General features: G+C 33.3%; 2 protein-coding genes and 1 pseudogene across 2 annotated transcripts; 2 read left to right on the forward strand and 1 right to left on the reverse strand.

The window, feature by feature from the left end:
- Positions 1-653: 653 nt before the first annotated feature.
- LOC125835742 (COBRA-like protein 1) lies at positions 654-12824 on the forward strand (annotated as a pseudogene).
- A 4742-nt stretch (positions 12825-17566) lies between these two features.
- LOC125835864 (uncharacterized) lies at positions 17567-19069 on the forward strand. Its single transcript, XM_049514964.1, has one exon. It carries the CDS (start codon positions 17567-17569, stop codon positions 19037-19039), a length of 1473 nt encoding a protein of 490 aa, XP_049370921.1. The 3' UTR covers positions 19040-19069.
- Positions 19070-20093: 1024 nt separating this feature from the next.
- LOC125835743 (probable inositol oxygenase) lies at positions 20094-22983 on the reverse strand. The gene is made up of 11 exons (XM_049514841.1): positions 22953-22983; positions 22364-22445; positions 22181-22262; positions 21789-21993; positions 21646-21705; positions 21498-21550; positions 21173-21295; positions 21002-21071; positions 20783-20861; positions 20470-20551; positions 20094-20308 (listed from the first exon to the last, which is right to left on the reverse strand). Exons 1-11 carry the CDS (start codon positions 22981-22983, stop codon positions 20282-20284), a joined length of 894 nt encoding a protein of 297 aa, XP_049370798.1. The 3' UTR covers positions 20094-20281.
- Positions 22984-23581: the final 598 nt, after the last annotated feature.

Genomic DNA, 23581 nt, shown 5'->3' on the forward strand with positions numbered 1-23581 from the left:
TTTTAGTCTGCATTTATTTAATTAATTAACTCCAGCTACTTCAAATCATTTACATTGTCAATGGACATACTACTGTGACGATATCTAACTACCAGCAGTACATGCATATCCAAGCCTCAGGCTGGACGTTGGGATCAGGGGCTGACCCACGTGGGTTTTAGGGGTTCACCCGAACTCCCTCGGAAAAAAATTACACCGTATATATAAGGTAAATTTTGTATATTTCTGTAGATATATATATTGTAAACCCCCTCAATGACAAGGAGAAACTGCTAGCGCAGTGGCAAGTCCCCAGAAATTAAGCGTCACGGCACCAGTTTGAATCCCAGTGATAGTGTTTTATTTTTTCCTATTTCAGTTCTGTTTTTCACTTCTTTTTTATTTTAAAAAACGTGTTAAAAGTGTGGTTGTAAACCCAAAAGAATTCAAGGTTATTTTTTCCTATTTTAGTTTCAGTTATGTTTTTCACTTTTTAAAAAAAATAATTAAAAAACGTGTTAAAAGTGTGGTTTTAAACCCAAAAGAATTCAAGGATCCCATTTCTAAAAGCTTATTTACATGTTTATACTTTAATTTTTCGAACCCCTGAACGAAAATTTTGTGTCCGCCACTGGTTGGAATGAACCTGGGCGAAGAAAGAAGTAATATGGAGCATGTCAGGAGTTCAAATGACAGAGCAAGAAGATTGCTCCAAGTTAAGAGGAATTATTCCCCACTACTACAAGAAGGATCCAGCAGTTGTTGGATTTACTCCCTGGAACTCCTTACAATCAGCCGAGTGCAAATTGCTGCAAGGGATGAGTAATCAACTCCTTGGTGTAAGATCCACCAACAGTTGTCAGTTCATTAAAACTCAGTGTTGGTGTTGTGTGAACAACAAATAAATAGTTTATTTCAATGGTGATTACTCTGTGATGTCACAATTGGATTCATATCCTTTTTTGTCAAATGATGGTAGCATGTGGAATGCTTCATTACTAAATCCATTGGTGATATACTTGTTCATCTTGTATGAACTACTACATATCATAAATGTTAGTGACTCAAAATCTTTCATCCAGACTAGTGGTTTTTTGCCTCTATCTAACCTTCTATTTTGAGAAGGTTCAGGTTAGATAAGTTGTTGGACAGTATACCTCAAAAAATATCACTTTCTTGATGCATGTGAGACACGTGAGATGCACATATATGATGTTGAAAATGCACATGTGACACACAAAATGTATATATAACACATAAACTGTACATATGACACACCAGATGCACATATAACGCACAAAATGTACATATAATGCACGAGATGTACATGTGGTGCACACAAATAATAACTTGAATCAAAATTGAGTTTCAAACATGTAGAATGGTTTGTACTTATTGTTAATGTCTCTAAAGATTAGACATCTATAACTTGGTTGCCTTTTGAGCAATATTTAATAATGAACAAAGTGGGTTTTCATGAAACAACTTCAAATTATTGTATTAAAAATGATTGTCCGTTCATTTACTTCTTTGGAGGTACAAAAATACAAATAACATTTTCTTTTTACGATGTCATATTTTTTCCTTTTAATGTTTACATTGTTACGACGTGTAGGAAAGAGATGTGTCACGTCACCTTATCTATGTTTCTCGAGATTTTGAATTAAGGGTGACATTAAGGTTTCAAAATTAAATGGTGGTGACACAAATTATTTTAATTGAGTGTATGTGACAATTATGTAATTAAGGATTAAGGATTAATGAGGCATGTGTGCGAGTTGCCCTCAAGTTTTTAAGTTGACAGTTTGATCCATTGTATTAAATGAGGGGTAAAAAAGTAAAAGACAAACATAATTTAACCAAAATTGGTGGGAACCAAAAATGGAGGTAAGCTAGCCAAAAGAGGAAATAAAAACTGCCAAATCCCCGACAGTTGCCCCCTTTTCTTCTTCTTCTTGTTCGTTTTTGCTTTCTTCCTATTCTCTTCATCTTTTTCATCTTGTTCATTCTTAGTAAAATTATCGTTTTGTTGCTCGCCATTATTATTCTGGGCTGGTATTCCTTGTGCTTCTTCTTCAATCAAATTTAGTTAATCAGTGGACCAGATTTCGTTCTATATCAATTGGTATTACTTCACAAGTGATTGTGTTCACACACCACTTTGTTTGGTAAGTAAAATTAATAGTTCTTTGAGTTATCCATCGTCTGGGTATACTTGCAGTTTTTTCAATAATTTACATTCGCGTTACCAGCAGATGGTTATATTAGTTGCAATAGTTGACTCATGTTAAATAAGTAAAATATTGGAACAAAAAAGTCATATGTTGCAACATATGACCTACATATTGCAACAAACTAGTCATATGTTGCACCGGATGACTTCCTTCTTGCAACATATAATTTAGTTGTCGCAACAAAATATTCATATGTTGCAATATATGATTTATCAGCCGTAACACAATAGACATGTGTAGCAGCAAAATAATCATATGTTGAAACATATGACTTATATGTTGTAACAGAATAGTGATATGTTGCACCAAATGACTTGCACATATTGCAACATGTGATTTATCTGCCGTAACATAATAGAGATATGTAGAAACATATGACTTATATGTCGCAACATAATAGTCAAAAATTGGAACATATGACTTAACATGTTGCAATAGATGACTTACCTCTCACAACATATGACTTATATGTCGCAACTTAATAGTCATATATTACCACATAAGACTCATATGTTTCAACAAATGCCGAAGTTGTATTCTATCATTAGTATTGACTATATTCACGTTTTTATCAATGTATTCTGCCTTTCAAATGTGTTTCATTCTTTTATAGTTTGAGTTTTTCAACAAAAATGACTTAAATGCAGTGAAAATGATTAATCAAGTAGCAGACGGGGGACGCATTAGTGCATTTGATGCACTTGCCATAATTTTAATCTTCAAAGGCGGTGAATTCATGCGAGTATGCTTAATGTTTACTGCCAACATGAAACAAACAGAGCCACATAAAATCAGGTTATGTCAACATAATTTATGACAAGTCTTAGGCAGAATGTGGGTGTCAAAACCTTATGTTTTGGGACAAAGACCCATTTGTTGCACTGTTCATCAACATGAGCAAAAACTTCGCAAGAAAGGCTGGCCCAAGGAAAATGACGACGAAGATGATATTCGTTGTGAATTATGTAGCTGTGATTTAGAACTAGATTATGTAGTTAAATTTTTGCGTCATACACATGTTGGACAATGAACCTATTCCATCGTTATGTAGTTAAATTTTGTAGAACTGGATTTAGATGTAGTTAAATTTTTGACGATGAAGTTTGTTTTGCTTAGCATATTAATGTATGTATATTCTGGTTTCTGTTATTTTTCCCTATTATATAGTTGTTTGGCATCTGTGGCAACATTTGTATATTATGTTTGTACATACGCTCACATAAGTGACAAAAGTCTCAACATATTGCCCAATATGTTGGTCCATATGCTTAATCTTGAAACATATGACTTACTTGTTGCAAAATGGATTTGGGCGAAGAAAAAAGTAATACGGAGCATGCCAGGAACTCAAACGATAGAGCAAGGAGATTGCTCCAAGTTTAGAGGAATTATTCCCCAATACTGCAAAAAGGATCCAACAATTGTTGATTTACTATCTGAAACTCATTACAATCAGCAGAGTGCAAATTGCTACAAGGGATGAGTAAACAGATCGATGGTGCAAGATCCACTAACAGTTATTAGTTTATTCCAACTCAGTGTTGGTTTTGTAAGAACACCAAATAAAATAGTTTATTTCAATGGTGATTACTCTGTGGTGCTACAACCCGATTCATATCCCTTTTTTGCCAAATGGTGGTAGCATATGAAAGGCTTTATTACTTAAGCCATTGGTGACATTCTTGTTTATATTGTATGAACTACTATCATATATATAGAGTGGCAGGAAATCCTTTTGTAACATCCGGCAAATTGAAATAACTAAGAAGAGGCTTAGAATTGGAAATTTTTAATTTTTGGAAGAAATTTGAAAATCTGGAAAATTTGGCTAAGTGTGGAAATCAGTGAGTTTTTAGCCAACTTTGAGCAGTCATAACTTCCAGCTCAGGATTATTTAGGAGTAGTTCCAGTAATGGTTGTGAAGCTTGTGCAATGACCTTTCCAATGCCACCGCGTTTGCTCGATTCCGAGTTTGTATGAGCGAGTTATGGCCATTGAAAGTTGGGCAGTTGGCAGGGAATCCGTCCGGAAATTTTAAGGGCATTTTAGTCTTTTCCCTAGCCAAGTCTTTTGGGATTATATTGTTGTATAGGGCTGATCTTTGGATCATTTTGTCCCATTTTTAAAAGAGTAAAAGCTAGGGCTTGAGAAGAAGAAGAGAAGAAGGAGAAAAAGAAGAGGAGAAAGAGGAGATCAACAAGTTTCCGTCAAAGATCAACGTGGATTTTCGTCGGGGGTGATCCCTTTCAAGGTATGTGAGCTCTTAGTGTGGGTTGATCCTTTCCCCCACACACCCAACTCATTGTTATTGAGAAAAGAGTGGGTATGTTGTTAAAGTTGTTGGTTTGATGTTGTTGAAGTTGTTAGTTGTTGTTGTTGAAATTATTGTTGGTTGTGAGACATGATTGGGTTGTGTATTTGAGTTGTAGTCTATTGTATGTTGAGAGATTGATGATCCTTAGTGTTTGGGGTTAGATCCATTGAAGTAAGGATGGTTTAGAGTTGAAGAAAAGAGGGAGAAAGCTGAGTTTTCTGGGAAAGGGGTCGGCGCGTCGCGCCTGCCAGCGCTCCCCAAAAGGGGCTCTGAGGTTTTCCCCTTGGGGCGCCGCGCCTCTCAGTACGCCAGCAGTCCCTCTCTGAGGTTTCTGGTCTGGCACTCCGCGCCTCTCAGAGCGCGAAGTTTTCCTATTCCTTCCATGCTTTCTCATGCATGTTCCTAGGTGTTATACCTATGTTCCCTAGTTGTTTCCAACACCCCAAAGTGTTTCTAAACATCCCGAACTCATCTAAATACGTGTGATCATACACCTTGAATCCATAGTGCAATTCAAGGCAAGTTAGTATCAAGTTAAAGAGAAGTTAGAGTCAAGTCAAGCCATGTTAAGAAGTAAGTTCAAGCAAGTCCTTCAAGCTTTTCAAGAGTCTTCATTGAACGTTTTAACTTCATTTTTAGACTCAAGTTTCAAGTCAAGCAAAGAGCTTAGAGTTTCAAGCTAAGTAAAGAGTCTCAAGACTCAAGTTAAGTCAATAGTGTAAGTTGAGTTCATTTCTCAAAAGCTATTAGGGAACTATGTATTCCCAAAGAAGTTTCTAAATGTTTTTTACATTTGAGTAAGAAAGGGACTATGATTTCCAAAAGAGCCTTTGGGCTAGTTTTCAAGAAAAAGGAACATCGTTTCCAAGTGAGCCTTTGGGCTAGATTTTGAGTAATTATCTCATTTAAAGAAAGATGTGTTTAAAACACTTATGAGTCAAAAACATTTTGGGAGTAGTATCGAGCACCGATTTGGGGACGCGAGTTCATATTAAACTCAACTCTCCATAAGAACCATGTAGCCAACATGGGAGTTAACGGGTCATACTTTTTAGATGAACCCGTAAAGTTAAGCTAGTGGATCCACTTAGTAAAGTTAGCTTCTTATATCAAGACCAGGTATAGGATGGTCCTCAGGCAACGTGAGGTAAAATGTTGTATCATTAGCTTCCTATATCACGGCAAGGTATAGGATGGTCCTCGGGCAACGTGAGGTAAAACGTTGTATCACCACTCATATTCATAATGGTGGTTTGTCGGTTAGAGAAGCTCCCACAGTAGAAAGAGCATGGTTCCTCGAGGGTTCTGCTTAGTATGGATGGGGGTATCAGACTTCATTCATACATTGCACAAGTAGACCTTGAGAGGAAGCATGGTATTTTCATGATATTATAAATATGATTTTTACGTCATGTTTTAAGAGTTTTACAAGCTTTATATATTGCATGTCTTATTGCTTTATATATTGAGTTCAGTTATTCATGAGTTGAACAGAGCCAAGATAAGTGTTCTCTTGTACTCTTTTCAAGCTTAAGTCGTGGTTTAGCTTTCCAGCTCGCATACTCGTACATTCAATGTACTGATGCCAGTTGGCCTGCATCTTATGACGATGCAGACACAGGTACCCCAGATCAGCATCCTGCACGTCGTTGATCCAGCTGAGCACTCCAGAGTCAGTGGTGAGCCTCTTTGCTTTCCAGAGGACTCAATTATTTTGTGTTCTTAGTTTTGTTTTATTAGGGTGTTGCGGGGTCTGTCCCAACATCCATCCCAGTATTTAAAGGCTTCATAGACAGTCAGTCAGTTAGTTTTGAGTCTCTTATCTATGTATATATGTAACTATTATATTTTGAGACTCGAGTTGCCTTTTTGGCTAGTTTTTTTATCAGTTGGTTGGTTATAACCTTTCTTTACATTGAGTTATGCTGTTGAGTTAAGTTCCTTTGAGTTAAGAAAGCCAAGCCAAGGGTTCGCTTGGGGCCAACAATGGTCTCCGAGTGCCGGTCCCACCCAGGATGTAGGCTCGGGGCGTGACATCTTTATTCAAATTAGTGGTTTTTTGCCTTTATCTAACCTTCTGTTTTGAGAGGTTCAGGCTGGATATAAAAATGTTGTTTAGGACTTCCAAAAATGTCACTTTCATAGTAAAGAACATATGATGCATGTGAGACATACGAGATGCACATATATGATGCAGAAGATGCACATGTCACACACAAAATGTACATATGATGCAAATGCACGAAATGCATATATGACACACAAAATGTACATATGACGCACGAGATGCACATGTGACACACAAAATATACATATGACGCATGAAATGCACATGTGACACACAATATGCACATATGACGCACGAGATGCACATGTGACGCACATTACACTCATAACTAATTAACGTAGGGACTCAATTGGCTGACTTAGAATTCAAAAAAAAAAATGGGTGAAGGGACCAGTTTCGTTACAATGCATTTTTAAAAATCTATTCATAGTTTTTGTCAATCCATACTTTCTTTCTTTTTATTGCTTATGAAAGCATTAACCACCCCCGAGTCTACTTAGACTCACGTTTTCCCTACATTTTCTCGTTGTGTCAAAACCCAACAATTTCTTCGAGTCAAATCTTAGCACGTGAAAGGAAAGCTAATATACAAGAATATTGAAAGCTGATATATAGGGCAAAAATGGAGCAAAAGGTCCAAGAACGAGCAATGGCCATTTAGAGGCAAAGACCCATTTGAAGCATTTTGCTAGTAAATGTTGCTTGTGATTTCTAACATTAGGATTTTAATTTAGCTTAGTTGAATTCCGACAAGTTTAGTTTCTAGAGAAACTTTCATAAATAGTTAATATTAGGTCTTCATAGTTATATTTTTTTTCTAATTACAGTTCATAGTTATTTTCTTTTTTAATTAGATGCCGTCTTTGTTTCTTTTAATGTTACTGTTAGGATGTAGGAAATTAAAGGTAATGTCTTCTTTGTTGTAGATGGGCAACTCTGAAAATGATGGGATATCGCTTTCTCGTGAACGTAAATATTCTATGGGGAGATTGAGATTGTTGTGCAGTTTTACTTTTTGTTTTCATAGGGTTGAAATTTGGTAGAATCTTTTACTTTTTTTTCTTTTTAGAGTTTGTTTGGCATTGCTACTAAAAATAACTTATTTTTAGAAGTGCTTTGATTTATTATTTAATTTATTAAATAATATTAAAACGTTGAATTTGATTTAAATAATTATATTTAATATTATTTATTTTTAAAATTGTCAATAAATCCATATTTACGATTACATCTATCAACGAACCCGCAATTGGAGGACATATATATATATATATATATAATAAAAGAAGGCAAGGCATGCATATAAGAGACAAACAACCTTTTTCTTTCAATTTTTTTCTTTTGCTTTCGAATTAGATTCTTCTCTCCTTCTTTAATTTTCCTTAGTTTGCTTGGCTTTTCGCAATGGATTTTCGATATTTTGCTCTTACTTTTAGTTCATGTGCTTTTGTTATGATTTTAACTTTTTTATTTTCTACTCTATTTTTAGAAGCATATGATAGTTTTGATCCCAACGGAAATATAACCGTTAAATGGGATGTTAGCGGCTGGTCCCCAGATGGATATATTGTAAGTTGCACGTATATTTACAATATTGTCAATGAACAGGCAACTGTGAGCATAATCAACTACCAGCAGTACAGGCATATCCAAGCCCCAGGTTGAACGTTGGGATGGACCTGAGCGAGGAAAGAAATAATATGGAGCATGCTCAAATGACAGAGCAAGGAGATTGCTCCAAGTTTAGTGGAATTATTCCTCACTACTGCAAGAGGGATCCAATAGTTGTTGATTTACTGCCAGGAACTCCCCACAATCAGCAGAGATGTACATGTGACACACGAAATGTACATATGACGCACATGTGACACACAAAATGTACATATGATGCACGAGATGTACATGTGACACACAATATGCATATATGATGCACGGGATGCACATGTGACACACATAAATAATAACTTAACTCAATATACATGAGACACTTACTTAAGAGTTGACTTTAGCCAACCAATTTCACATATGACACTGCTTGCTCTGGGGTACGAAGTTCTACCACGATCTGCTGTCCAGTCTGAGCTTCTACTCCGCAAGCCTTGATATCAATATATTAAAGCAAAAGGACATTACTTAAAACATTGAAATTTAGACATAAAAGGCATAACATTTACACTCATAACTAATTAACGTAGGGACTCAGTTGGCTGACTTCGGATCCAAAAAAAAATGGATGAAGGAACCAGTTCCGTTACAATGCATTTTTTAAAATCTATTCATAGTTTTTGTCAATCCATACTTTCTTTCTTTTTATTGCTTATGAAACCATTAACCACACCTCCGAGTCTACTTGGACTCACGTCTCCCCTGCATCTTCTCGTTGTGTCGAAATCGAACAATTTCTCCGAATTAAATCTCAACACGTGAAAGGAAAGCTAATATACAAGAATATTGAAAGCTGATATATAGGGCAAAAAATGGAGCAAAAAGCCCAAGAACGAGTAGTGGCCATTTAGAGGCAAAGACCTATTTGAATCATTTTGCTTGTAAAGGTTGTTTGTGATTTCTAACATTAGGATTTTAATTTAGCGTAGTTGAATTCCATCAAGTTTAGTTTCTAGAGAAACTTTCATAAATAGTTAATATTTGCTTCCCTTTCTTTGTATATAAGCCCAATGACCAACTTCTATGAGGTAGACTAAAAAAGGAATAAGTTTAGGCCTTCATGACCCAACTCGAGATACAAAGGGGAGATTTTTTTATTTTTTTTAATCAAACCAAAATAAGATGGATATTATAAATAACCACAATTTTTTTCCAATTGGAAGTGTGGCATCTTACAACGCACACAAGTAATAAACATCTATCCTCTTTAAGTTTTTTTTTTCATTTAAATTTTTTCTTCAATTGGGTACTCTGCCCATTTTCAACACCTAGACCATACTTGTCCAGTGAACCGCTAAAGAAGTTTTCTTTCAACTTCCTAAATGTACAAGCAGTGAACAAGCTATCTGACAAATACCAACCCTCTCAACCAGCTCCGCAACCTTAATTTCAATTTTTTTCCTTAGTTTGGTTGTTGCCATGGATTTTCGATTTTTCGATTTAGTTCAGGTGCTTTTGTTACGATTTTTATTTTTTTATTTTCTACTCTAGTTTTAGAAGCATATGATAGTTTTGATCCCAAAGGAAATATAACCGTTAAATGGGATGTTAGCGAATATGTTGTAAGTTGCACGTAAATTTTAAGTTAATAAACTAACTGTTACTAGTTGTAATAATGTGCATTTACAATATAATATAATGTTGTGAATATGAACAGGCAACTGTGACCATATTCAACTACCACCAGTACAGGCATATCGAAGCCCCAAGCTGTGTTAGGGTTTTGTCCTTATTTTCTTACTTTATTTGAAGTTTATTTTTTTCTAAAAGAAGAGACAAAACATTATCATAAATGTTTTTATTTTTCATGAAAGGAAAATATATTTTTCTTTTATATTTGGTTTATTCTTTCCTTAGAGGAAAAGTTTGGAGATCTATAAATTGAAGATCTCTATTCTCATAGTATAACACAATAGCATCCACAATGTAGACATTCAAGAGTTTTGTTTATGGAGAGATTTTCTCTCTACAGTTTCTATGCTTTTGATTAATTTTTAATTATGTAGGCCCATTTTGTCATATCATATAATAATATATTTCTTTTAGTATAGTTTTATGTGTCGTCTAATTTATCCTCATATGATTTGCAATTGTAAGCTTCCGCATGACGCCATAATCACCTTCATAACCCAACAAGTGGTAGCAGAGCACATGGTTTGATGATCCAATAGAACGAGTTTGAAGACAGGTTCAAGTGGTTTCAAATCAATTTGCAATCAACGTGATGATAATGAAGATTTTGTTCTACTACATGTGGAGAAAATTTTCAAATATATTTTCAACAATAATCCTGCTGCTTTATCCTTAAAAACAAAATCAACTTTCAACCCCAACAAACTTTTAATGCTCGGGCTCCACTTTTAACTCATACATTTTACTTTTAACGCATGAACTTCACTTTTAACTCATGCGTCTTACTTTTAACACATGAGCTCCACTTTCAACTCATTCATATTACTTTTAACGCATGAACTCTACTTTCAACCCTGCTCATAACTTTTAACATAAGGCTCCAATTTTTAACCCATATCAATTTTTAAATCATGATAAGCAGCAGTGATATATGAAGATGTTGTGAAGAACAGGATTATCAAGCATATGAAGAAGGCAGACAAGTTTTGTCAAGAAAATTCAGCCAAAAGGGAGATTTGTTAGGGTTTTACCCTTATTTTTTTACCTTATTTGAAATTTATTTTTTCCTAAAAGAAGATACAAAACATTATCATAAATGTTTTTACTTTTCATGAAAGGTATATTTTCCTTTCATATTTGGTTTATTCTTTTCTTAGAGGAAAAATTTGGAAATTTATAAATTGAAGATCCTATTCTAGACATTCTAGAGTTTTGTTTATGGAGAGATTTTCTCTCCACAGTTTCCATGTTTTTGATTAGTTTTTAATTATGTAGGTCAATTGGCCATATCATATAATAATATATTTCTTTTAATATAGTTTTATGTGTCGTCTAATTGATCCTCATATAATTTGTAATTGTAAGCTTCCGCATGACGCTATAATGACCTTCATAATCCAACAGGCTGGACGTTGGGATGGACGTGGGCAAGCAAAGAAGTAATATGGAGCATGATAGGAGGTGAAACGACAGAGCAAGGAGATTGCTCCAAGTTTAGTTTAGTGGATATAATATTATTCCTCACTGTAGCAAGAGGGATCCAGCAGTTGTTGATTTACTGCCAGGAACTCCGTACAATCAACAGAGTGCGAATTGCTGCAAGGGAGGAGTAATCAACTCGCTGGTGCAAGATCCAGGAAAAGCTATTAGTTCATTCCAACTCAGTGTTGGTGGCGCGGGAACTACAATCAGAACAGTTAGACTTCCTAAGAGCTTCACTTTGAAGACACCAGATCCTGGTTATACATGTGGACTTGCTAAAATAGTTGAACCCAGTAAGTTTGTTAGTGAAGATGGGAGGCGAGTAACACAGGCCATGAGTAAGATCCATTTTTCATTCATAAGTTCCTCTGCATTTGACTTGGAAAGTCACATGCACATACTCACAGTTCCGATGGAGCTCAAAAAGCTCCTACATGCTGTGTCTCCCTCTCAGCCTTCTAAACGGATCACACCATTGTACCGCGTGCCAAAAATGCAGTTGTGGCTGCCACAAGATCAATGGAAATTGTGTAGAGTAAGTCCTGCAAAACATGTCCTTTAAATTTTTTCTTAAAAAAAATTGGTATATTAATTAGTTCCTTGTAGTCGAGACGAACCACAGCTAGCTTCAGGCTTTGGAAAATATCACAACAATTCTCCTATGGTTGGGTGCACAAGTCATATGTGCCCTATTCGAATTCAATGGCATGTGAAGTTCAACTACAAGGAATATTGGAGGGTAAGTGATAAGTAGTAGGATTATTGATTACATAATTATTCGAGATGAAGTTGTTGAGTTTAATTTTGTGTGTGAGTATCATTTTTCTTGTAATTCTATGTTTCATTTCAAAAATTAATAAAAGTATGTTTATTGTTACTTACTTTATTTGATTTGTCTCATTTCAAATAATTTTGGTTACTAGATTCTTAATTTCAAATTCGTCAAAATTACAATTCATTTGGTCATTTCTTAACTTTGCCTCTTGGGGACCAAATCGGCCCAAATATCAGATTCAAACTCGAAACTTTAGCCAATACCCAGCCCAAGTTAATCTGATCTCAATGATAGTTTAATTCTTAAGAATGCATGTCGTTGGCTAAATATAGGATAATTAATTATCACTTATTCGTCTTAATTTGCTTCCTTTGAAATCTGAGTCCCTTACATCTTCCCTATCAAATGACCATATATTTCTTCCAACTTATTTAACCTTTACGCTACTGAATTTTATTTCCTTTCACGGCATGAACTCCTTCGAATGAGTCCATTTGGACTCTTCCATTTCAGCTTGCATGCATCTTATTTGAATCTGCCTCTTCAAAGCGGAAAGAGAAGCTAATATACAGGTGGAGGGAGTTGATATATAATAAATGTATACATTTTGATATACAAAAGGCAGAGTGGGCTAGGAAAGCCGAAATGCAGCAACACTTTGGCCCAAAACCTTAGATTTCAGAATTTATCATTTTTGGTAAAAGCCAGAATGTGATTCACTTCTTTTGTAATTTATTGCTTGGATTGTAATTGCATGTTTAGACTCTAATATTAAATTTTTAACTTAGTTGAATTTTCCCCTTATTTCGTTGTCTCTCACTTTTACTTTTACTTTGCTAAATAAAAACTGACTTTTAATGATTGCTCACCTTATTTACTTAATCAAGTATTTTTACTTAATTGTAAAAATATTTTTGACCTTTCAAAATGATTTTCCAAAAAAAAGTAAAACTACAATATACATAACATACTTGAATCAATGTAAAACTCATGAGGAACTTCTTTCCACCTCCATTCCTTTTGTTATGGCTTTCTTTTCGTGGAATTTGATGAAAATATTTCCTATGTGATTCATTAATTATTTTTTTCTTACACCAAAGTATATTTATTTTGACTAATTTAAAGTATTGTTTTTGTAGGCTTGTCTTTTTTACTAAAACGAATTAGATGGTGCTTGTATTAAATGAGAAGACTAATTGATTTAATTAATAGGGTCGCTTATGAAAAGGATATAAAAGGGTTACAAAGGTTAACTTCAAGAGCATTTTGTAGGCAATATCATAACAAATGGTATTTTTGTATCAATTTTAATAGTTTAAGGATATTTAAGGCCCTTCTTCGAATTTTAAAAAGCACTTTTGAGCAAATTAGTGTTTGGCCAAATTTTTAAATAATTGCTTCTTTAAAGCATATTTCATAAAACTTTTAAAATCAACTTACTTTTGAGAAATATTTTTTCAAAAGTGTTTTTCAAAAAATCTATTATTTTTTACAAGGGCAAAAAACATGGTATACCCCTCAAATTTGTTATTCTTATGAAAAAGTATAATCTAAAATAAATTATACTATGTACACATAAGATTTGTTGTTACAATTAATAGTTTTCAATATTCTTCATATTGTTGCTACAATAAATTATTCTTTGAACAATTATTATTAATTGTAGCAACAAATCTAAGTATAATCTAAAATAAATTATACTTTGTACACCTAAAATTTGGTTCTACAATTAATAGTTTTCCATATTATTCATATGTATATATTTGTTGTTACAATTAATAGTTTTATATATTCTTCATATATATTGACTTCAAAAGTAAATCTTTCTCAATTGGTAAGTTAATTAAAAAATTTCCATTAAGAAGATACCTACTATGAATTTTCTTTGTTACTATAATCTTTGAGGTTCTACCATTATAAAAGAAAGGTAGAGTGACTACTTTATTCACCACAAATTTATTCAATGGAAAATTTTGGTGCGATCTTTTCGGCTATTCTATTTTTCTCATTATTTGCATTTATGGAATATTTTGTAAACAACTTTATGGACAACATGTAGTGGGATCAAGGTGTGACGATGAAGGCCTAGGACATTCTACTTGTATTTGCACCATCAATATATCTTGTTATCCTCTTACTTAGTTATTATTACGAAAAAAATTAGTCTGTTTTAAAAAAGAATAAAAGATTAATTAAAAAGTTATATTTTGATTTCAAATTTTCCTGTATTTGTAATTGCATCGCTCTCTCTTTCTATTTTTATTTTATTTTTAAATTTGGGATTAATGTCATGACCTAGTTCTGAAGCCAAGTAATTTGAATTGAGGAAAGTCATAAAAATCACAAGCAATAAGAAAAAATGTTGATCTATATGACTATATCTATATACATTTTATTTTTTTGAAATTTACAATATAAATAATTTTAAAAATATAGCCAAAATATAGAAGATATAAAGTTTTAAGCAATAAAATAAATTAATAAATAATTCGATACTATGATTAAATTACTTTGATACACCATGAAATCGTGGATCAATAGAGGAATTAGACACTAATTGTCAAAAGAGTGAAGGAACCACATATATTTGAAGCACACTTCATAGTCTCTTCATAGGCTCATTCTCCTCCTCCTCCTTAGTCAGTTAGTCAATTAGAGGTGTATTCAGAATTTTGGAAGAATGCACTATTATGAAAAATATATCGTAATAATGATTAAGAGATTATTTTTTAAATAGAGTCAATTTAGATTTTACTACATTTGGTAGCAAGAGTTCACTCATTCTGTTTTGGTTCCAAGATCCATCAACAATAATGTCACTTATAAGTTATGTTTTTGTCATTTCCTAAATCCCAAATAGTACATTCTTTACAAAAATTCCAACCTAAAATAATATTTTTCCAAGTACTGCTAGTGGTTTTTAGATAATTATCTATAGTGTTAAGATTTGTATTCCTGGTATATTTATTAATAAGGAGGGCAGCCCACAAAGTTGCGGGATTTTTATAAATTCTCCAGCCTCCAGTCTAGTTTTGAAAGTAAGGCATCATTTTTTAACTTACACTTTTGGATTCCTAAACCTCCTCCCCCCTTAGGCCTAGTAATTGTATCCCAATTTAGGAGATGTAATTTCCTTTTAAAGTTGGTAGTACCCCATATAAATTTTCATTGTAAGCGATCAATTTATTTGGAGATGTTATTAGGTAATTTTATATATTGCATAACATGAGACGGAATGTTATTAAGGGAAAATTTGACTAGTGTTGTGCGTCCTGCAATATTCAAGAATCTGGTTTTCCATCATGTAAGTTTTGCCTGCAGGTTATCCAAGATGAATTGGTAGTCTCTTTTCAAAGGTCTTTTATGAAAAATTGGAAAGCCAAGATATTTTCGAAAGGACTCGCTCGGCTTTATATTCATATGATTTGATATAACGTCTTTAATATTTTGGGAGCAGTTATTAGAGAAAATAATTTTTGATTTAAGGTTATTGATATTTTGTACAGACCATTCACAAAAATTCTCAAGGGTGTCTTTGATTGATTTACAATCATTCAGGGTTGCTTTAGACATTAGGACTAAGCCATCGACAAAGAATAAGTGAAAAAGGAACGGACCAACATCGAGATTTTATCGGATTCCAAATTTTTGCATCAATGACTTGATTAATATTATGAGATAAAACTTCTATACATAGAATAAAGATATACATCGACATGAGATCTCTTTGTTTAAGTCTTCTTAATGGTTTAAAAAACTCAGTTCTTGACCCATTTATAAGGATGAAGACATTACTTGTGCATATGCAAGACATTATAAAGCTTATAATATTAAGCGAAAATTTAAAGTAATGAAGAGTGAATTTTATAAAAGACCATTCGAATTTTTCGAAAACCTTTTCAATGTCAATTTTCATAATGAGGTTACCAAGTTTTCCTTTCATTTTTTTGAAGTGGTTAATGATTTCTTGTACGGTGATACTTCCTCCGTCCCATTTTATGTGAGGTACTTTGACTCGGCACGGAGTTTAAGAAAGAAAGGAAGACTTTTAAAACTTGTGGTCCAAAATGAATGATAGAAATTTGTGTAGCTGTAAATCATTTCATTAAGAGTAAAATAGACATTTTATAGCTAATTATTGTTTAATATAGAAATGTGTCATTCTTTTTGGGACTGACTAAAAAAGAAAGTAAATCACATAAACTGAGACAGAGGGAGTAGCATTGTCAGTAACTTGTCTATTTTTCAAGAAGCTCGTCTGATAGGGACATATCAATTTTTCCATAAACCAGTGAGTATTTGCTAGATTTTATATGACTGGAATTAAATAAATTGCTTAATCATTCCCTAAGCTCCTCGCCTTTTATTGCTATCCAATTATTTCCACTATTTATATTTAATAATTATGTTTCAATTTTTTTGTCATGTTTTTATTTTTAGTATGTTATATATTTAAATTATGAAAAATATTACTTCATAAATTACAATAAATAACAAATTAAAATATTTTAAGAGCATATTAAAAAAATTATTTACTAAATTTTTTTTACATGTGCCACATAAATTGATACAATATGAAATAACATGTTATTTTAAATTACATAAAAAAAATACAACAAATCACAATAATTAACAACTTAAACTATTTAAAAATGAGAAGATAGCCACATAAATTAAGACAAATGGAGCAACATATATTGGGTTGCTTAGGATTAGTCACATAATTCTCCGATTTGTCCTTGTTCCTCAATTTCTTCGATTTATATTTAGTAACTTTTCCGTTTTAATTTATTTATCTTATTTCTTTTTAAGTATGTTATGTATTTAAAAATTACGAAAATATAGTCTTATAAAATCACAATAATTAACAATTTAAAAAACATATTAAAATTTAGTTGACTCTCGAAATTTCATACGTGCTAACATAAAAATTGGGAGAGTAACATATATTATTTGATATTTACATTAAAAGTACTATAAAACATACTCCCTCTGTCCCATTTTATATGAGGTACTTTGACTCGGCACGAAGTTTAAGAAAGAAAGGAAGACTTTAAAACTTGTGGTCCAAAATGAATGATAGAAATTTGTGTGGCTGTAAATCATTTCATTAAGGGTAAAATAGACATTTTATAGCAAAATTGTTACTTAAAATAGAAATGTATCATTCTTTTTGGGACTGACTAAAAAGAAAAATAAGTCATATAAATTGGGACAGAGGGAGTAATAATTAACTATTCAAGATATTAAAGTGAGATAAATAGAATAACATATATTGGGTCCGTATTTACACAGGATATTATACTAGTAATAAAAGAAAATAAAAAAAACATAAAAATTCTCATAGTCCTTGTTACTAAAAACATAAAGTTATTTAGTTTTGCTCAAACACGGCGCTCTCTATCTCCGTTCTGATTATGCATTCCGCCGAAAGACTAGATTCCGGCCACCTCCCGCCGCCACCTCCGCCACCGCCGCCGTCACCCGGACGGAATCTTCCTTTCATCGGAAAACTCAAACCCTTTTATCTTCTATCAATCTTGGTACTCCTATTAGCAATTTCATTCAGTATTAGCAAAACAGATCAGTTCAAGAAACTCTTTTTTCTCAGATCAAATTGGCTGAATCCAACAGTTCAGAAACAAATTTCAAGAAACCCCATTTACACAGCCCCTTATTGTGTTCTATGGATGGCTCCATTTCTTTCAGGAGGTGGGTACAGCTCAGAAGCTTGGTCATACATTTTAGCTTTACATAATTACTCAATGAATAAAAATCCAATCTTTAATTTGAAAATTGAGCAACATGGGGATCTTGAAAATCTTGAATTTTGGGAGGGTTTACCTTTAGATATGAGAAATTTGGCTGTTGAGCTTTACCATAGAGAATGTAAGTTGAATGAGACTGTTGTTGTTTGTCATAGTGAGCCTGGTGCTTGGTATCCTCCACTTTTTGATACACTTCCATGTCCACCTATTGGTTATGGTCATTTTAAGGCTGTAGTTGGAAGGACCATGTTTGAGACTGATAGAGTTAATGATGAACATGTAAAAAGGTGTAATCTTTTGGATTTTGTTTGGGTTCCTACTGATTTTCATGTGAAAACTTTTACTGAAAGTGGGGTTGATCCATTGAAAATTGTCAAGATTGTTCAGCCTGTTGATCTTATTTTTTTTGATCCAGTGAAGTATGAGGCATTGGATTTAGAGTCATTAGGGAATTCAGTGATGGGGTCATTTTCAAATGGAGAAAAGTTTGTGTTCTTGAGTATTTTCAAGTGGGAATATAGGAAAGGATGGGATGTTTTGTTGAGGTCTTACTTGAAGGAGTTTTCGGGAGGTGATGATGTGGTTTTGTATCTGTTAACGAATCCGTATCATTCTGATAGGGATTTTGGTAACAAGATTGTTGAATATGTGGAGAAATCGGATTTGGAAGAACCGAAAGATGGTTGGGCTAGAGTATATGTAATCGACGAACACATAGCTCAGGTTGATATGCCTAGGCTATACAAGGCTGCTAATGCATTTGTTTTGCCATCTAGAGGTGAAGGTTGGGGTAGGCCTATTGTGGAGGCAATGGCAATGACTTTGCCCGTGATTGCTACAAATTGGTCAGGACCAACTGAGTTCATGACAGAAGATAATAGTTACCCATTGCCTGTCGATAGTATGAGTGAAGTCACAGAAGGTCCATTTAAGGGGCATTTATGGGCTGAACCTTCGGTTAATAAGCTGCAAATGCTAATGAGGCATGTAATGAGAAATCATGAGGAAGCTAAGGCCAGAGGTAAGCAGGCAAGGGATGATATGATGAGTAGGTTTTCTCCTGATGTTGTTGCTGGCATAGTTAGTGATCATATTGAACACATTATTGATCATACACAGTGATTGTTATGTTCTCTTTAGGATCGAGAAGAGTAGATTGTACATTTTACTGCAGTGGTAACAGTTTTTAGTCACTGTTTCTGCAAGGATTATTAACTCTGGTAGACTTTATTTCAGTTTTCCTATGCGTAAATTGAAGAACGATTTTACTTAATAGATGGAGACGACAAAGTTCTGGAAGCTGATGAACTAAATTTGGAGTGAAAAGAGGTTGTAATATGGGACAATGCATCGGAAGGTATCCTGAGAATCAATTAACTGGATGGACTTATCAACACTCTTATGTGTTCTTAAATGGAGTTGCAGTTAAGTACATACAATCTCTGCTTAAACCAGAACTGTGTTGGTAATCCAGTTATGTTCTTGTGATGAATATCAACAACAAATGTCTATCTTAAAGCTTAGAGTTATATCAATTGTTATGATGTGTATTGTTGGTTTGGACTTTCGAGTAGTATTAGAGGAAAGATATGTCACCGATGGACCGCTAGTATCAACTACGGAAGGAGGTAACAGCATTAAAGGGCAAACTTAATCACATCCAACACTGATGGACCACAAGTAGCAACTATTGAAGGAGGTAAGCAATGAAACCTCAACACTGTCCAGTTTGCTTCACTAACTAAACCAGCAATTTTTTTCCCGCTTAGTTTGTTATATGAGTCGGTACAATGAGTTTGAACAGATAATGAGCTGCCAATGTCAAAGCCAGTTGAGTAGATGATACAAATTTACTTGTTATTTTCAAGCCAGTTAAGAATGTCTTGCTTTGATATAGAGAGACATACTCTTTCTTTTGTTTCAAAGTTCCTTCTAGCTGTGATGATTTTATCTTAGATATCCTTGCATTCTTGTCGAGGGTCTATTGGAGACAACCTCTCTATCTCCCAAGGTAGGGGTAAGGTCTACGTACACTCTACCCTCTCTAGACACTACTTGTGGGATTATACTGGGTACGTTGTTGTATATGCTTGCATTTCTACGCATTTTCACTGCAATTTCCCAAAGAGGAGATACAGTTTGTGTCATCACAATAATTGAATAAAAGTCAAATGCATTTTCAACAAATAAACTCTTTTATTTATGAAACATTAGGAACAGCATAATGGAACACCATACCCTACCCCAACCCACCCCAAGAAAAAGGAAAAAAAATGCACAAATAAAATCCCATAACTAGTTCCTGAATCTTGTTGTTTTGTATCCACAAGCATCTTGTTTCATAGCTGCTCTAATTAGAAGATTTCACCACTTCAATTTGGCTGGGAAATACTGCAATCAAAATGTTTGACGTTAGTTCAGTAAAGCAGAACGAAAAGATTGTATGGAACGGTGAGGATTCATATAGCTGAGTCCAACTTACTTCGGATTGAGGAGTTATAGTATAAAAGTATTTGCTCTTTACTCAACTAGTAAGGCAAATTAAAATTTACCTTCTCAATGAGGGACATGTAGTAAGGTTTCACTTTCTCCACATCAATCCTAACATTGCTCTTGCTATACAGATCATATTTGCTGTCAATATACACAATATTCAGTCAACCCATATTCTCAACAGTTAATTCTGAAAAGGTCGTCAAGAGAAGCAAGTAAAAGGGCAGTTCGGTGTACTAAGCAAAGAGCCGCAATCCTAAAGAGTGATGTAGGCAGTCTACATGTAAACAACTTTACCGTTGCTACAAGACTCCCTTCAAACCAAGAAGCAAGCAGAAGTACAAATTATGTAATTGGAAAAAAAAAACTTACCTGAAGATTTGAAGCCATTTCAGGTTTTCATGATCCTCCTCATTCATCAAGTGAGTATATGCCCCTGACTTATGCAGAGCTACATAACAACAGTTCAAGATTAGCAATACAGTTTAACCATTATATCCGTCAAGTCGTAGGGGTAAGATTTGCATACATCATTACACTAGGTACGTTGTTGAAAACAACAAAAAAACAAGTTAATTATGTATTGCTTACGATAGAAGGAATGATATCGGATGATGAACAATGCAGCAGATGGAAGAGTAGTTTTATTTGCTTTAGCCACCTGCATAATTACACACATTATGTTAAATCAGATATAATTCTTCATTTATTGTCACTAAATTTGAAAGGTTTTTATTCTGAATAATAAGAAAAAATGCATACCAAGTACATATAGTCATCATGGCCCCAAGACATCACCACATTATTAAGCCCACATCCTTCAGAATAAACTCCATATTTTGTGTTGTAAGATGGATTGTTGTTATCAGGATTTCCCTTTAATTGCTGCAGAATAGACAATTTGAGTAATATGAAGAATGGAACTTCATAACAACAACAACGAACCCACTGTAATCCCACGAGTAGGATCTGAGGAAAGTGGTTTGTACACAACCTTACCACTACCTTATACAGATAGAGAGGTTGTTTCTGAGAGACCATCGACTCTAGTAAGGGAAAAAGCAAATCTCAAGAAGAAAAAAAACACCTCATGAAGCACAATTGATTCATCAAAAGCACAACCAAGGGGAAATGTGTCACCTGTAAAACGTACCAAAATGTCCTTTAATTTTGTATGTCTTAAGCACGCCACATAAAAAGTTCGAATGAAAGAGTTCCCGAAACGAAATTCTTACCAACAACAGCCCACTGAGGAAGCCCTCCAAAGCTAGGAAGCAAAAGAACTTTGCCAAGATCTACAACATTTAGGACAAAAAATTAATCCTTTTAAACCCCTATAAAAAAAATTAAAATTAAATTTTTCTTCTTCTGAACAAACCATGAATTAGGCCAGTTAAGTGTAACCAATCTTCATTAGGATAATCCTTTCTAATAGCTTCAGCAGTTTGCAACAAATGCTCAATTTGTGGTTCATCCAAATCAGGATCACTATCATCCACAACTTCATTCAAAAGTTCACAACATTCCCATATGCTCATTTCCACTTTATTCACCTTTTCATATTCTTCTCTCATCTTTTTCACCTGTTTAAAATATACGTGCATTACAATCAAATATGCAGATTTTCTAGCAAACGAATGTCAGACATAAATAAAATCTACTAAGTTGGAACGATACAATCAAGTATAATGAAGCTTTTGCTCCCTTCCAATGTACTAAAAAAAAGTTCTAATTCCAAGAATTTTTTAGTTTATTTGTTTGGAATCTTACAAAATCATATGTTTGGTTAATGTGACTCTGACGATAGAGTTCACGCACTATCTTTTGGCGTTCAGTCTCTGCACTATAATTCCTGCATCGATAATTAAGTAACGTCAGGACAAGTCGTATATATACATTATATTAAATTTTATATAATTTCTTGATTGAGAAAATAATGTTATAATTAATTACCTGAATGAATTGCCAAATGCATTATTGCTAGGGACAACAAATACACCATCAGAATTTTCCTTTTTGCTGTCCACTTGTACTCCTAACAAGATCAAGCACATAACTATCAAATCTTTATTTCACAAATAATCATCGAACTATCAATTTATCGCAAAAAAAGTCATAAAATTAGTTTGTAACGAAAAAATAACTCAATGATACCTTATATATGTCTTTGAAAATCTATTTAATAAATATGTACCAATTATAAACTTTAGAACCTAATAATATTAAAGGGATAGAATAATGAAATTCATAAAACTCGAATTTTGATGCGTTTAGTGACATATCAAAGAGAATTAACACTTTTTCAAATACAAGTAGTAACAAATTCTTAATAAAATATTTCAAGTTAGAACAGCAAAGCAGAAAGATAATGATTAGATAAATAATTTAAGAAGTCAAGTAACATTGGTAACACTTTTTCAAATAAGTAATGAATTTTTAATCAAAAATCTCAAGTTCAAGCATCAAATCAAATAGACAACGACTGAATATATAATTTAAGAAGTCAAATAAGACATAAAAAAATAGAAAAAAATATATATACCATGATCAGTTTGGGCAACGAGGAAAGTCATGTTTGACTTTGAATTAAGAAAAAAAGCACAAATAAAACCAAGAGAATAAAATATGAGAATTTGCTTGTTTAAAATTTTTTGAGAATTAAAAGGGTTTTTATAGTGAAACAAGAAATCCTTTTTAGGTAATAAAATTAGTAAAATTAAAGGTGACTCATTTTTGTGTGGATAATTTTTAAAAAAGATAATACATAATGAGTCATGCCAATGTAAGTTTCTTTTTTAAACTGTTGGAAGTAAATCTTTAAATCCTTAAATTAATAGAAATGAAATAAATGTGGAAGGTTGTGTATTTAATTTGGTGATTCACCCTTATGTTGCCTGCTAAAAATTTGGGTAAGGTTTATTGTATTATATTTATCTTAATTAACTTTTGAAATTAATGTTGATTATTCTATCTTATCTATAAAAAAAATTGTTTCTAAATTTTCTATTAGAATAATATAAATAGATATTAAAATTTCTATTGTAAGTTGAATAATAGTGTGCATTTATTGGAATAGTGTAAATGTAAACATTTTTTCTATAACAAAATCAATTAGGATAACTATTCCTAATTATATTATTCATGTCTATCCTTCAGAGTGCATCTATTCTA

This window comes from Solanum verrucosum, unplaced genomic scaffold, assembly GCF_900185275.1.
Source record: "Solanum verrucosum unplaced genomic scaffold, falcon-dt-bn FXZP01000128.1, whole genome shotgun sequence".
Taxonomy (NCBI): domain Eukaryota; kingdom Viridiplantae; phylum Streptophyta; class Magnoliopsida; order Solanales; family Solanaceae; genus Solanum; species Solanum verrucosum.